The sequence below is a fragment of the Fusarium mangiferae genome (assembly GCF_900044065.1).
Source record: "Fusarium mangiferae strain MRC7560 genome assembly, contig: FMAN_scaffold004, whole genome shotgun sequence".
Classification (NCBI taxonomy): domain Eukaryota; kingdom Fungi; phylum Ascomycota; class Sordariomycetes; order Hypocreales; family Nectriaceae; genus Fusarium; species Fusarium mangiferae.
Genome location: NW_024573924.1, coordinates 1,369,659 through 1,381,715, shown reverse-complemented (window position 1 = coordinate 1,381,715; position 12,057 = coordinate 1,369,659). Strand labels below are relative to the sequence as shown.

Below are 12,057 nucleotides of genomic sequence, written 5' to 3'. Positions count from 1 at the left end.
TGCTAAGAACAACGTACATATGACCCTCTCCAGCTTTGAATAGAAGAATTGTAGAGATATTGGTGAACTGTGAAACCTGTTAGTTGGATGATGTGATTCAGCAGGGTACATGGCGATAACCTTGAGAAGCAACTCGATCAATTGGGCATTTTTTCCTCTTCTTTCTTTTTGCTGTATTACGTGAAGAGTTTAGCTCAATGTGTGAGTGTAACACATGAGATGCTATGTAACTCCATCAAGGTGAGTCTCTAATTCGCCATGGGTGACTCTCAAGGTTGCCGTGCGAGTGCCATGCTGCCGTGGTCGTCTCTCCACCCACAATGAGAGAGAACAGTCTTTAGAGTCTTTATCGAGCTCGGGCGGAGATGTGGAGATCGTCTGATGAAAAGCGTGAAACGTTCCGGATCTACAAAGCTAGACTGCATGGAGAAGGCTGCAGATACATACCAGAGGCAGAAGCAGAAACATTACGATAACGGAGAGTGGCATTGCGGCCAAGCAGGCAACGCCTCTCAGCCTGAAGATAAGCCCTCCAGCTTATCTCGTTCGTGGAAAAGAGTTGGGGAGAGGAGGGGAATGTCATGAGTCAACATCCCATCTATGACTGGTGCTTAGATGTGACAACCACCATGAGCCAACCAGAAGAGACGAACGGGGTTATGAAGGATGTTTCTGCCTGGTTCATGGCAGAAGTTCTTGAACAATAGTGAATAGACAGGGTCAATGCATTGCATACCTACCTATGTTGTTCCATTGAAGGCCCTTGAGTAGCGTGATAGCTGTGTTGTAGTGTAGGTAGGACTTATGATGGAAACTCTGGGGTTGGAGTAGGTACCCAGCCAGCCAGGCCGGGCAAATGAATGGAGGTGGGTTTCCACCGGGGGATGGATCATGGAGGCGCTTAAAGCCCCCGGGATTATCGAGAGCATCCACTGAAATGCACTGACCGAGATCCCCTGTTGGGTACGATCCGAGCCCCCCTCCCCCCATTCAGTGGAGGGCTGTTTGAGGTGCCGGTGTTTTGATTGAGGTCCATGCATGGGCCGATGCATTGATATGAATATGGATGGATCGTTATCTTGTAGGTCACAAGACATGAGCGAGATAGATTAGATTGGAAAACACGCTCATGTTGTTTGTTGGATATGGACGAGTTGCGGTAAACCTAACATTTATCATTCTCGTCTTGTGTTGATCAACTAACTTAATAGCTGACTCGACTCAGGCGCAAGACGTGCCCATGAGCCCTGTGACTGTGACGTGAGGCTCTAGCCGATGACGACAGCCCATTATTATCCAATCCAGTCCCTGTCGCCCATCCCATCACGAGGTCGTTGGTGGTGACCTCTTCCGTCTCTCTCTGTCTGGTACCTAACGTTATTATACCTTTTCCCTTCTCATCCCGTCGCCGTTGGGATTTTATTTCGGCTTTGACAAAACGCAACCAAACTTGCTTCTATTTCAGAGTTGGGCCTGCTGCAGCAACCCGCGACCTATCGTCTTGTTTTATCTCTATTCGTGGACACAAACAAGTACCTTGCCTTGCCTTGCCTTGCCTTGCCTTACACAAGCAAACCGCGGTACCTGTACCATCTCTGCACTCTTGTTAGTGCGACCGGATTGGCCTGTCCTGTACAGTGTTAGACCCTCTTCTCTCACACCTCCCTTCAGACCTATTACAACGACAACGACCCTGGACGGAGTTGTGTTTGGCTGCCTACATAGCTCTGTATCTGCATCTGCATCTGCATCTGCATCTCACCGACCGACAGCAAGGAGATACCTGGACTTGGACTTGGACCTGGATCTGGACCTGGACCCAAGCTTTCTGCCTTTTGTTTTTCTTTCTTCTTTCTTACACCTTTGCCTACACTTCTACCTCCGCACTCCCCCCGACCCAAGCACCGCCGACTACCGATCCATCTTGACTCCTCCGTTCTCCATTTCCCTTATGGACCTGGACTGCCTGCCTCAAACGATATGAACCATGGATGAGCAGGTCTCGTGGCCGATCAAGATCCCTATACGTTCGTGATCAATTCATCCATCAACCAACAATTACGACCGTAGCCTCTTCTTTGCGCAAGCGACACGATACGATATACGATACCCGATAACAATGCATCAACAACCCCGTGGCCCAGCCCGGGTGTCATCCCCAGGTGCAACGCACCATCCAGCCATTCCATCTCGATCCAACAGCACCAGAGAAGCTGCATTGGGGTCCCGGCCTCGAGCCGGTTCTAATGTTGCTGGTAGAGACACACCCAGCTCACCAACTATTGGAGATGTGCCGACACCGGCACCTCCAGCCGACTCGATCAAGAAGCTCGATCAAATAGTCCAGGTATGAATGGCCGGGATACATGAATACACTAGCCAAGGTCTGTTGCTAACAATTTCTCCCCCCACAGAACTTCTATGCAAAGGCAGCCGTACTCGTCCTCGACTCTCGCATCAAATCCAAGCCTGCGCGCGGGGCCAACGGTGGACGGAAACCCAACAAATGGGTACGTTTGCAGCCTGTTTGCACACTCAGTCGCTAATCTTGGGGTAGTTCCAAATCGAGACGGATGAGATTGATGACTTTCGAGATGAGCTCAAGATCTGGAAGACTTGCGGTAGCTTCGATAACCCCCCTCCTCCAATGGTCATCGAGGTCTATCTGGATACCTCCCGATTAAAAGACAGCCAGAGTCTAGTCATCGTTGATGAGGCTGGCAAGAGATGGGATGTGATGGAACAGCTGAACTCGTCTGGTTCCTCTACCGACAGCTCGTCTGGTGCATCCCGGAGAAACAGCGAGGTTATCATTGAGAGGTGGCGAGTCGAGCTTAAGTACTCAGGCGTAATACCCACGGACTTTGGCCCGATCCTACCCACCATCTACAAGAAGGCAATTGTCTTTTTCCGGTCTCTTTTCATCACGACTCGCCTTCTTCCAGCATGGAAGTTTGCCAGCCAGGGTCCCGCCAAGAACTCACACCCGGCGCTTATCCCACGATGCCGAGTACGATTATCTCAGTCTGATCGCTCACGTAATGATCAGCTGCGTCTTCCCATCGATGGCAGACCAGACCCCGTGACGGAGTACATGTTTGGCGATTTAGAGGTGCCCGTTGGACGACTAAGCACTACTGTCACCTATCGCAATGATTGCAACTTCCGTGTGGATGACTCTGAGGCTCTACTGAGTTCTCGTTTCATGGGAGTGGACGAGAACTTTTTCCGACCTTCCATTCCACCGCTGAATGAGCAGTCAAAAGCCCAGATGACGGAGGCAGGGTCACTGCGTGACAACCGCTCCCGTCCAAACTTGAGTGATATGCAGCAGGCATATGGAAGTCTTTCAACGTTTCACACTAATGTCCCAATGGGGACCAGCCCGATCTCGGCTCTGAGATCGGTGCGACCGCCAGGCTCCGACACAAGCTCACCCCCAGAGTCTCTACCAGCACAGAATGGTGTGGGTGGTCCAAGCTCTTTGCCAGTACGTCAAGGTGCAACAAGACCCCCTTTGCGAACGACCGAGGGCTCAAGCCGACGTCCTTCAGTATCTTTTCAGCCTTTCAAGGCGGGCTCGCTCTCGGGCTCGCCTGTCCCAAGGCAGATTGATCCTGAGCCGGCCTCTCCTCAAACGTTGACTCGTCCAGGCATTCCTTCCCTTAAGCAAGCAGGAAACCGAACATCTCTTACTGCTGGTATGCCAGCTTCCCTGCGCGGGGGTCCTCCTCCCTCGGCATCTACAGACCCTGCTGTAGCCAGCTCCCCGCGACCAGCATCGACTAGTCGCTATAGCAGCAGTTTCACGCATCGCCGTGGCCGTCTATCCTTTGGCGGAGCCAGCAGGGCTGGCGATGACGAGCAGGGCAGCAGTGGCAGGCAGAGTTTGGCCTCATCGGTGGCACAGCCAGGCTCTGACCTCCTGGATGAGATTGCAGGAACCAGCTCAGACTCGCTCCAGAACGACCATAAACATCTCTCAGACTTTATCAGCGCACTGGACAGTAAAAAGACCCTGAAGAGCTTTGGTCCCTCCAAGAAAGGTGAATCAGCAACTAACAAGACTGTGGCGCAACTATCGCGCTTCCATCAAATGAGGGACTCTAATAACGCGCTCACGGATTCGATGACATCGTCTGTACAAATGCAGAGGTCATCGAGCTCATCCAGTCGACAATTGACGAGTGTGCCTGGGATGACTGCACCAGCTTCTGTGTCTGCTTCGTCGTCTCCTGGGAAGCCACTGTCCCCTCATACACCCCACACACCAGCAATCCCGTCAAGACTGAGCGAGAACTCGATAATTGACTACACTGGCCAAGGACGAATTACTTCGCGCCAGGGGCGAACATCTGATAATAACCCTGCACCGGGGACGATCAGAGAGAATACGGTTACACAAGATGGGACGACAGCCATCGACATTCCCTTGTCACCTCGGCTAGCCACGTATGAACGAAGGGCGAGCTCTGTTGCACTCCATAATCGGTCGATGGCGGATGAAGATGAGCCGGACTCTGCTTTTGCGCACCGATCTATCAGCTTAGGTGCTGATGATAGAGAACCACCTACTCTAAGCATCTTGCTGGGTAGGCAGATGCAGCTCGAGGGAGGGTCAACTCAAAGGGGATCGGACGAACTCAAACCAGCTGCTGAAATCGAGACCTCTGACACGCCAGGGCTGATGCAGCGCGGTCTGTCAGAAGAGAACCCTCCAGAGGGACTGATACCGACAGCAGCGTCTAGCTCACCTTTTGGTAGAAGGCGATATATGGGTATGGCTTCACATAAGCAGACACCGCCGCAATCATCGCGTGGAAGCTTTACCGGATCTATCACCAGACAGGTCCGGGGTGATGATGACTCGATCAACGAGGAGCCTCTGGTCTTTGACCTGTCAGAAATGGATCCACAGGGTCGCCGAAGCATCGAAGAGGCCCGTAGCGTCGCCCATGGGTCAACAAATGCTACATCAGATAAGGGAGGGTACGAAAGCCGTGGTGCTTCAAGACGGGGTTGGTGAGCATGACATATCTGAATATGGATTTTGGACACAAATTACCTTACATACTACATCTACTAACAGCAAAGCGAGAGCAACGACACACCAGCTTCATTGGAGCCATGATTTATGTTTCAAGGCAGTGGAGTTGCAGGCAGGATGGCGCATTGGATGCGAAATACAATAGATTGCCAGGTTATTTATGTATGTATGTATGGGTGAGTGGATGGATGGATGGATGGGAGCGGCGTATATGGACTTGTATACATTATTCATAGGTTGATACGATTCAAAGCAGCGTTGACTGTAGCGTTAGCAAGCGGCATCCTTCTTCCAAGGCGCGCCACCGAGTATTTATTTACATGATGTATGGGATATATATTCTAAGGTGTGTTTGCTCTTGGTGTGAGGCTTGGGATTCTGTCCGATGATACCCAATCCGAGGACCACGCCACGTAAGGACGTCACCCAAGGGATAAGGGACGCGCAAACTTGTCACGAAGTTGAAGATGAGTATGTAATAACTAAATCAAAGGCTCCGCTATGAAAGTGATTTTTCCGTAAAAGCGGATAAAAGCAGCATATTTCGTATTAATTTTTCGCAGTGAAAGCATGAACAGCAATGCTTCAGCCCAGGAAGCAGTTAGATTCATGGCAGATCTCGGTAGAAGCTCGCCAATGTCAAGACAGTGAGATGATAGGTACTAATAAGTTGGTAGAAATGGAATCAAACCTGATGGACAACCTGAAGTCTGGTGTGGCGCACGCGTGGCCTTCAAGCCACATGGACCAGGGAGCTGTCGGGGTAGGTAGCTCAGCCCCGCTACTTGGGTTCGCCCGCCGCTCGTCGTTCGTCATCAGAGCGAGCCAGAGGTAAAAGCGAAGCTGGAAGGAAGCCTGTTCTGTTTAAACACCTGCTACCTACAAACTCTCTTCACGAGCCTTAGCACTTTACTTTATTTATTAGGTAGGCACCTACTTACCTAGGTTGTTCGTTTTGTTCTTCACACTCGACCCATTCACTCACTATATTCTCGTCCTCAAGACAACGCCAAACGCCTACGACGCTTTCTAGAGTTAGGTACCTTAATCGAGCAAAACCACAAGTGACGTGCCTGTGTGGAGAGTGCGACCGCCGACGACGTAACCCAGGGTCTTGGTACGGCACCTTCATCTCGCATCTCGCATCTCGCATCGTTATCACCAACCTTCTTCCACCACCTCTAAACAGCAACATCGTCGCATTTCGTCGAGACTTTTCTTCTATATACGGTGGATATTCGCATCACATACCCAAGGCTCTCAGCCGTCGATTTCATCCCGCGCCTCTCTCGCATTCACTACATCCCCGCCAATAACTGATACCCCGAGTCAAATCACCAACCACCATGTTCCGAGCCTCAGCAGCAGGCCCTTATGATGAGGTTGTCAGTATGTAGCACCCTCCGCTTTATTTATTCGGTTCGGACAAGAGAACCCCAATCACTTGCTCTCGTCTCGACTCGTGCTTTCTTGCGACTAACACCAGTATAGCCAAGGCCACCGACGAGAACCTCACGTCTGAGGATTGGGGCGCCATTATCGAGGTCTGCGACAAAGTAGGCAACGACCCAAATGGCCCCAAGGAGGCTGTTCAAAGCATCATCAGGCGCCTTGCCCATCGCAACGCCAATGTCCAGCTCTACACTCTTGAGGCATGTTGAATACCACGCCGTCATGCGAAGCCTCGTTTTACTGACTCAATCAGCTTGCGCATGCGCTCGCCCAAAACTGTGGGAAGAACATGCACCGCGAACTTTCCAGCCGTGCCTTTACAGATGCCCTCCTCCGTCTTACCAACGACCGTAATACCCACACACAAGTCAAGTCTAAAATCATCGAGCACATGAAGAGCTGGTCCGAGATGTTCAGCAGCGATCCCGAGTTGGGCATCATGAGCGACGCCTATAACCGTGCCACACGAAGCAACCCAAACATCCAGCCCCCAAGTGCTCCTCAGAAGCAGGGCCTTACCGAGCTCGATCGCCAGAAGGAAGAGGATGAGTTGCAGATGGCTCTCAAGTTGAGTCTGCAAGAGGAGGAGCGCAAGAAGACTGCTGCAACCAGTCCAGGCGCACAAGCCGGTCCTAGTGGCCAGACAGAGAGCCCTGCCCCGGCTGCGCCAGCTGGAACTACAGCGGCCACGGTGAGCCGCGTACGTGCGCTCTTCGACTTTGCTCCTTCTGAGCCCGGAGAGCTGGAATTCAAGAAAGGTGACGTGATTGCTGTTCTCGAGAGTGTTTACAAGGACTGGTGGCGAGGCTCTCTCAGGGGCAAGACTGGCATCTTCCCACTCAACTATGTCGAAAAGCTTACCGATCCCACACCGGATGAGTTACAACGCGAGGCTCAGATGGAGGCTGAGGTGTTCGCCGAGATCAAGAACGTTGAGAAGCTCCTCACGTTATTGAGCACTTCCAACACAGCGCCCCGAGAGGAAGATAATGAGGAGATTTCCGTAAGCACCCAGTATGATGGGAAATATCCTCGGTATGCTAACAGGTCCGGCAGAAGCTTTACCACCAGACTCTTGCGATTCGACCCAAGCTTATCAAGCTGATCGAGAAGTACTCTCAGAAGAAGGGTACGCATTGGACGCCCCCAGGCTTGGATATGAAACTAACATACATCTCTCAGATGACTTTACACAGCTGAATGAAAAGTTCATCAAAGCCAGACGGGACTACGAGGCTCTTTTGGAGTCTTCCATGGCCCATCCTCCTCAGCACAACTACCAGCAATACGCAATGCGACCGGGTCCCAGCCAGGGCTATCCTCAAGCTGGCGGATATCCTCCACAGGGAGCAGCTCCTCAGGACCCCTCAAGATACTATACTCCTGGCCCACAAGGTATGATAGCCCTTTGTCCTTGCAGTGGAAGAACCTCCTTCTGACTTTTAACAGAGCAACCTCCTTATCAAGCATCGTCTCCCCCCCCTAACTTCCAGAACCAACCCCAAGGTCAACCGGCACCTTTCTATGTAGCAGGAGCTGAAGTGCCCGCTGGCTCACAACCCTACCCTCCCCGGAACGAGTCTCCTTCCAATGGTAAACAACCGGCCCCTATCAATACCTCGACACCGGGCCCGAACTTCAACCCCTACAACCAATCTCAGAACAACAACCCTTATACGCAAGCGCCGACGGGAGGACGACCTGGTAGCACATACGGAGCCCAAGAGTTGGCTACGTCTGTCTACGACTCCCCTATAGCCACCAACAACCCACACCAACCGACCTCGGCTGCCACATTCTCGAGCTCGGTGTATTCTCCTGAAGAGCCCAACGATAACGCCAGCGCACCACCCCCTGGTCCTTATGCAACGCATCAGCAGCAGCCTCAACAATACCAGAGCTACAATCCTTCTTCCCAAGTCCCTCCCATGCCCACAGGGTCAGCTCCCCCTCCTCCCCAGAGTGTCATGACACCTCCCCCTCTGAACCCTGGGAATGCCGGCGGATATGATGCTCGTCATGGCCTGCCCAGCCAAGGTGGTACTGGTGGTCAGGCTCAGTACAAGCCTTATGTGCCACCCGGCGATGGTCCTTCGGCTCCTGCACCCGACAGTTACTATCAAAGCGGGGGAGTTTACTAAGGGACTTGATGACTTGGAGGATAGTCGACTGTTGCTATAGCTTCAATACATTCCTGACGCGTGCATACTTAACGCTGTGAGTTTTTGTTTTAGTGGTCAAGCTTTTCGCTTGGTTTGACTTTTTTGAAGTTTCTGATTTTATACTTACCAGTATGATTTGCCATGCCTACTTGATACGAATTGTCTCATGGTCGCTAGTTGGACAAGTTTGCGTATTGTCATGCTGTAGATGATAAGGCTGGACTAGGGGGTTACGTGGACAATAGAAGACCAAGTCAAAGCAAGCCTCGAATTAATTGAATGTCTCCCACTCTGTACTGTAGCTCGTGATACTAATTCTATGCTTTTTTCTGGTTGTATTCAAATATTTCGGATCGGATGATATATCCAAATTTGTTAATAGTCTCCCTCTCGCGAGCCAGTAATGGACTCGTTTCGTTTCACAACCTGAAACCTCGACCGTCTCGCCCCTGTAGCACCCTATTTTTTGCTGTCTCCCACTCGGTTTTCCCGTCCGTCTCCCTTTTTCCCTCCTCTTTTGTTCTTCCCATCAACACATTAAAATATACATATTAATTCTTTGCACTACGCGTTTCTTTCTCTTCTCCCCTGTCTAGTTAATTTCTTGTCGTTTCAGCTGGTTCTGTAACTTCAGGTGCCACTCTCTTCTCATCGCTCAATATCACGCCACTATATACACATCCATATCCATATCCATATCCATATCCATATCCATATCCATATCCATATCCATATCCATCAGCAACATGAAGACTACCGTCTTTGTCACGCTTCTCTCTGCGGCTGCTTCGCTCGTCAGCGCCGGCATCGTCGTCACGCCTGTTTTCTTTAACCAGATCGTTGAGAAGCTCTCTGGCGACTGTCCTTTTGGCGTAGTTACTCCTCAAGGTTGCGCGTAAGTTTGACCTTTAGATGGGTTGAATAGTTGGAGTCATACTTGCTAATATTTCGATAGTCCTCAGCGCGGTTAGGGACTGAGCTCTTTAGCGGGCGGTTGATTCAGTCATAGTGATTTGGTTTTGGTGTTTTCAGACAGTTCTAAAGGCTCTTCTATTTGTATCTGTTAAAGGCTTGAGCAGACAAGAAGTTCATAATTTTTAAGCGTGTCCATCCTACTTGGGTAGTATTAAAGATCATTGAATCCAAACCTGAACTGGATAAGTCACTTACCAGGTTAAATCTTCTTTTCTGCGGGCATGTCTTAACCCTCCATGTCATATCAAAGAATTTACTTACTTGACGTCTTGATCAATTTTATAGACTCAGTCTCCGAGTGTCCGCTAATCGGTCCCCGTCCTTATATACGGTTCGTAACATCGCCCCCCTCTGGAGAAAGAAAATTGCTAGAAAGTCTATGCGTGCGAAGCCACTTTAGCCTCATCTGGATGGTATTCATTAATGGCCTGAACCGCGACCTCGTTGGCTTCTGTCGAGGATTTACGGAAGCTCTTATCCTGGAGACGTTTCGCAGCATTGTACGTTAAGAACTTTTTGATATCGGGAACCAAGCAAGCGGCAACATGCATAATTGTTAGACCAAGCCAAAAGCTCGGGGAGCCCCTTACTATAGCAAGGTCTTCCTATGGTATATGACTGATAAATGATAATCAGGCATCTTCCTGGCCAATTCGTTGCCAGGAATAGAGACATACAAAGCCTGAGCAATGGCACCACCGAGGGCACGAATCGATCCAAGAATGCCAGATGCTATGCCGATATCTTGGGGTTCCCATAGTAGAGTTACACAGGGTGAGTCCAACATTCTCAATGTATCCAACACCAGTGCATGCATTCAACCTGAATGCGATTGTATTTGCCCACCGGTCAAGGGATAGGGAACACATCGACGTGATGAAAGCCACGCAAGAGCAGCAACGCACATGCACTGGATCTTGAGGCGAGGAACATAGGCAATAGCGAGACCCGACATAGCTTGGCCCAGAACAACTCCACCACCAATCACGCCGCTTTGCCAGCCAACTTTGATAGAATCTGCGGTGTACAGCGTGCTGATAATTGTAGGCCAGAGAACTGTCAAGGAGTAGTAGACCATTGAAGCAACAGTCGCACAGGTGACTACTGCGACAAGCCCAGTGTTGTTAAAAACACCAGACAGAACCAGGGGTTTTACAGAACAGGAAAAAGCCTCTTTCTACAGTATCAGCGGACTCTGAAGGGAAGTTTCAAATCAAGGAACCATACCATATACAAAGAACCCGGCAAGGGTTATTATACCAATGATTAATGTGCACAAAACCTCAGCACTCTTCCAAGGATATGTCGTGTCGCCCCAAGAAAGGCCAACGAGGAAGAGAATGCATCCAGTGTGAAGAGAGGCATGCCAATCCAATCAAGCACCTTTGTTTGCTGTATTCTCGTCTTTCCCACAGCTGAGCAAAGGTTGGTGGGCGGTAGAGGAACTGATATAGAGCCAGAGTGATTGCACTCAGAATGATGCCCAGATAGTAACTGCAGCGGCAGCCTTCATGTAAGTTATTAAAGCACTGTGGCAATCCACGTTGGTAAACTCGAAAAAGCATACACTTCTTGCAGTACCATAGAAAAGCACTGTCCGAGATAGAGGTAAATGCAAGGTGAAGACACATACAGAGTATTTCAGGGGAGCATCCATCCTAAGTATACGCAAGTACTTGCTAGACACTGACTGCCCTTAGGTATGGATCAAAGTCAGTACCCCTCTCACTCTCAGTCTGGATATCAGAGGTGCAGCAAGAGTACCAATGAACTGAGGACTCCGATAGTAGCCATTAGGCATTCGGTCGAGCTCATCGCCCAAGGCATATTTGTCAACATACTCGACAGTACCATCAGCCATGATGATCTCCTCAGCGTTGACAGTCGGCTGGGGGCTGCCTGATCCATCTCCACTATCTTCAGGGAAGAACATCTCGAATTCCCGCTCCTTTCCTATACAGCCATCGACGCCAATAGGCTGAGATTTGACATGGTGTTTATTTTCGAAACCCTCGACAGTCGAATTCCGCTAAAACGTATCAAATGAAGTCTGCTCTGTGCTCTGCGGTGTTGAGGGTAGAGGTAGTCGATGTTTTCTATTGTGAGTACAACATTATCGGCACATAAGTCGACGGCAGAAGCCAAGCTATAGTATAAATGACTGGCAGACCCCTATGATCGATCCCCAGCTAGGACCTTTATCCATGGTCCTATGCTCCCACGAGTCGTGCCGGACGTCAGACTGAGCGATCTAGGCTAGGGATGAACCGTGGCCCCAGGCGAGACGAGGTAAGGCTTCGAGTTTATTTCGCTGAGGCCGTTAGATGATCCAGGCCTGCGTGGGCGGGGAGGGCGGATAAGTTATACTTTCTTCTAGAACAGGGTTCTTTTTGTGAGGACAAGGTCAGCCGCATCGAAACT

At 50.5% G+C, this 12,057-nt stretch overlaps 3 protein-coding genes across 3 annotated transcripts; 2 read left to right on the top strand and 1 right to left on the bottom strand.

The window, feature by feature from the left end:
* Nucleotides 1-2,119: 2,119 nt before the first annotated feature.
* FMAN_09027 (uncharacterized protein) lies at nt 2,120-5,026 on the top strand (the record flags this gene model as incomplete). Its single annotated transcript, XM_041829821.1, has 3 exons — nt 2,120-2,347; nt 2,415-2,510; nt 2,558-5,026. 3 exons carry the CDS (start codon nt 2,120-2,122, stop codon nt 5,024-5,026), a joined length of 2,793 nt encoding a protein of 930 aa, XP_041680546.1.
* Nucleotides 5,027-6,393: 1,367 nt separating this feature from the next.
* FMAN_09026 (uncharacterized protein) lies at nt 6,394-8,640 on the top strand (the record flags this gene model as incomplete). Its single annotated transcript, XM_041829820.1, has 6 exons — nt 6,394-6,436; nt 6,539-6,678; nt 6,753-7,502; nt 7,556-7,628; nt 7,682-7,894; nt 7,949-8,640. The coding sequence occupies 6 exons, from the start codon at nt 6,394-6,396 to the stop codon at nt 8,638-8,640; spliced, it is 1,911 nt and encodes a 636-aa protein (XP_041680545.1).
* Nucleotides 8,641-10,453: 1,813 nt separating this feature from the next.
* Nucleotides 10,454-11,569, bottom strand: FMAN_09025 (uncharacterized protein; the record flags this gene model as incomplete). Its single annotated transcript, XM_041829818.1, has 2 exons — nt 10,454-10,813; nt 11,366-11,569. The coding sequence occupies 2 exons, from the start codon at nt 11,567-11,569 to the stop codon at nt 10,454-10,456; spliced, it is 564 nt and encodes a 187-aa protein (XP_041680544.1).
* Nucleotides 11,570-12,057: the final 488 nt, after the last annotated feature.